General features: G+C 29.1%; 1 protein-coding gene across 4 annotated transcripts in view; it reads left to right on the top strand.

Moving 5' to 3' along the window:
- Positions 1 to 438: 438 nt before the first annotated feature.
- The window catches only part of LOC106467120 (programmed cell death protein 10-like), a 19,965-nt gene continuing 17,459 nt past the window's right edge, over positions 439 to 2,944 (top strand). The window contains exons 1-2 of one of the 4 annotated variants that reach the window (XM_022395755.1): positions 439 to 468; positions 624 to 705. In XM_022395755.1, coding sequence (XP_022251463.1) covers positions 634 to 705 — 72 coding nt within the window. In that variant the 5' untranslated portion in view covers positions 439 to 468; positions 624 to 633. Of the gene's footprint in view, positions 490 to 519; positions 539 to 623; positions 706 to 2,944 lie in introns of those variants that run through there. The other 3 variants (XM_022395747.1, XM_022395742.1, XM_013927442.2) reach the window with 3 other exon arrangements.

The following is a 2,944-nucleotide window of genomic DNA, read 5'->3' on the forward strand; positions in this document are numbered from 1 at the left end:
CCATAATCGTCCCTGTATTTTTTGTCCCACTTTAAGCGTTTTAATTTTTAAAATTTTGAGGTTTTATTCAAATCAATTATGTTCAAAATACCCTTCTTTACACTTCACTAATTAAAACATGCAAATGAAGGTTATTAAAATATATGTTGAATATACTACTGAATGGGGAAAAGTGCATAGATAGATTAAGATATACAAATATTTGGTTGAAATGCTACTTATATCAGTCGTTGGAGATATCATCACCTCAAAATTAAGCATGGCTATGCTTAAGTTATTTTCCAAATACAATTTAAACCAAATCTTCATTGCATTCTATTTTTACTTTACTAGTTATAAAAGTTAGATCGTAACCACCTACAAAATTTCTCTCTCCCTCTATATCTATCTATCATTTTTTTAATATTAAGAAACAGATTAAGAGCTTCTCACTAGATGGCACTATCCAGATAGTAGAAACTACTTCCTGTAACCCGTAGTTCCTGTTTAGTATATTGAAACGTTTCAACTTTTATTTTTAACTGTATATCCTTGAAAAGTTGAGTTTAACTAAATTTAAGTATAGTCAGTATTCTTATCTTTCTTAATGATTATTCAACTAATTGATTGTACTTTGATTCTAGATTTTGAAGTATGACGATGGGTGAGGAGTTACCGATAAATTATCTCGTTTACCCTATACTTCTGAGGCCAATTTTGGATAAGGTATGAAACCCAAAACAAGTGCTAGCTAAGGCAAGCAAAAAAACTTGAAAAACAAAGATAGTAGTTAATACTAATAGGCATTTATAACTTATTCGTATGCCTGGTTAAAGAAATAGAATAAAACTACTGCCCAAGTATATAAATTAAATGATTGATTAATCAAAAACTGAAAGTACTTAAGAAGGAATAAATCAACACAATTTGCAGCATAATGATAATGCTCGGTGTATCCTACATCAATCAACTGATGTGATTAAGATTATAACTACAACTTATAAGTGGGTTTTCACATTTGTTCCTTACAAGTTACAGGAACAGTTTAGATTGAAGTTTCCCTTTTAAGTTTAACACTGAAAAATTTACCTTTATCAGATTTCACTTTTCAATATCTGCCATCAATTCCAGTGCCTGTTACTGTTGGAATGTTGTGCCCTCTTAGGATGTTTTTTGGGCTACAGCACTAAACTACAAATAATTTCATGATATTTATTATAACTTTTACAGTTGATTGAGCAATTATGCTAGCAAAATTAAAAGTTATAGATGAGGCTGTGTCTAAAAGTTAATTTTCTAGCTAGAAATTCAAAGATAGTTCTAAAAAGAAATGGTTAATAAATTACTTAAAGCTGCTTTTAAGGTCTCTGGTGTTGCTGTCTGTGAGGAGGAGGATGCTTTACAAATATATTAAGGGAGTTGAGGAAATAAATGGCATATGTATTTTATCTATAAAAATACAAGGTAATGCATGTGAAATATCATAAGGTGGATTTTAAGTATAATTTTGGTGGGACTAATTTTAACAGTGCTATGGAAGAAAATGATCTTGGTGTTCTGGTTGATCAGTCTCATAAGCAGTGTTAGTACCATGGATAAGTATAATTAATTGGCAAGATTGTGAAATGTTGCATATCTATACAGCTTTAGGTGCCAAATATTTTCTGATATAGTGCCAATCAGTGACCCCTAGTGGCCTTTACCTCTTCTTGGTGGCAGATGCAAATAATTTATGAGATGAAAGGTTTTTTTAGTATGGTTTCATAAATAATTGTCCAATAAAGTATTATTGTGGCTTAAAATGTTTGCATGAACAAGAGGATTGTCATACAGTAATCAATAAAGCAAGAAAAAGGGTCACAAAAATGTCTTAATAATATTGTCAGTTTCATGTATATTTTAAACCTCTGGTTTTCTAGGTTACAGTTACAGGTTTTTATAAAGAACCTTAAATCTTTGTTGATACCTGTGGAGTAAAATGATATACAACATTATCACTTAGAGATTCTGTATTAACCATTTTGCCAATAACCTTACTTGTCCCCCTTTATTGATTAAAAGTCACAAAATGCCATAGAATGTAATAAAATGTAAAAAAAATTATTAATCTCATACCACAGAAACTTTTCGGATTTATAAATTTATGGATTATTTTGTTATATTTATCTTTAATTTTTATCATTCAAGTTTAAGTTTTTTCTTACCTGTTTATTTTATCCTTTTCTGTTACAAATTTGGTTTTGTTGTTTTACAGTTTTTTGCCCTGTATAGTTTGGTATATTGGTAGTCTTGTTAGCACTTTTATTTCTATTACTGAATTAATAAAAATCTTAATATAAATTGTATTGTAATTTGAAATGTATTTTTACATAGTTTTTTAGGTAAAAAAAGCTACAATGTTAAAAGCTGCGTTTTGTGACGGTTTTTGGTTGTTACATTTTATTGTAGTTATTATGATGTTTAGTAAGCATTTCAGTTTGTTTTTACAATGTGAATGTTTTTTCTCCATAAGTATTCCAACAGGTGAGATGCAAAGTGATCTTTGTATGTGTTTGGTACTTTTTGATTTATGAAATATTTGCTGTATAGTGTGTTCCTTAATATTGTGTATATTTTTCAACAATATTCTATTATGGTACTTTCTGGTTTAACATGTTTTTATTATGTTTACTAGTGTTTATAAATTCAATGACGAGCAACCCACTTTGAGACTAATAATGGTTGGAGACAGCTTGAATGGGTAATGAAAAAAAACTTTAATATAAGTTGAACATAACAGCAAATGTACAACGTTTTGTCGAAGGTATCTGATGATGGCAAAACCTTGTCGAAACGTTGTACATTTTCTGTTATGTTAAACTTATATTAAAGTTTTTCTTCATTACCCATTCATGCCGTCTCCAACCATTATTAGTGTTTATAAAGTTTTCTTTTACTAGTGTTAGAACAATTTCTTTTGTTTTTT

The sequence above is a fragment of the Limulus polyphemus genome, unplaced genomic scaffold, assembly GCF_000517525.1.
Source record: "Limulus polyphemus unplaced genomic scaffold, Limulus_polyphemus-2.1.2 Scaffold77, whole genome shotgun sequence".
Taxonomy (NCBI): domain Eukaryota; kingdom Metazoa; phylum Arthropoda; class Merostomata; order Xiphosura; family Limulidae; genus Limulus; species Limulus polyphemus.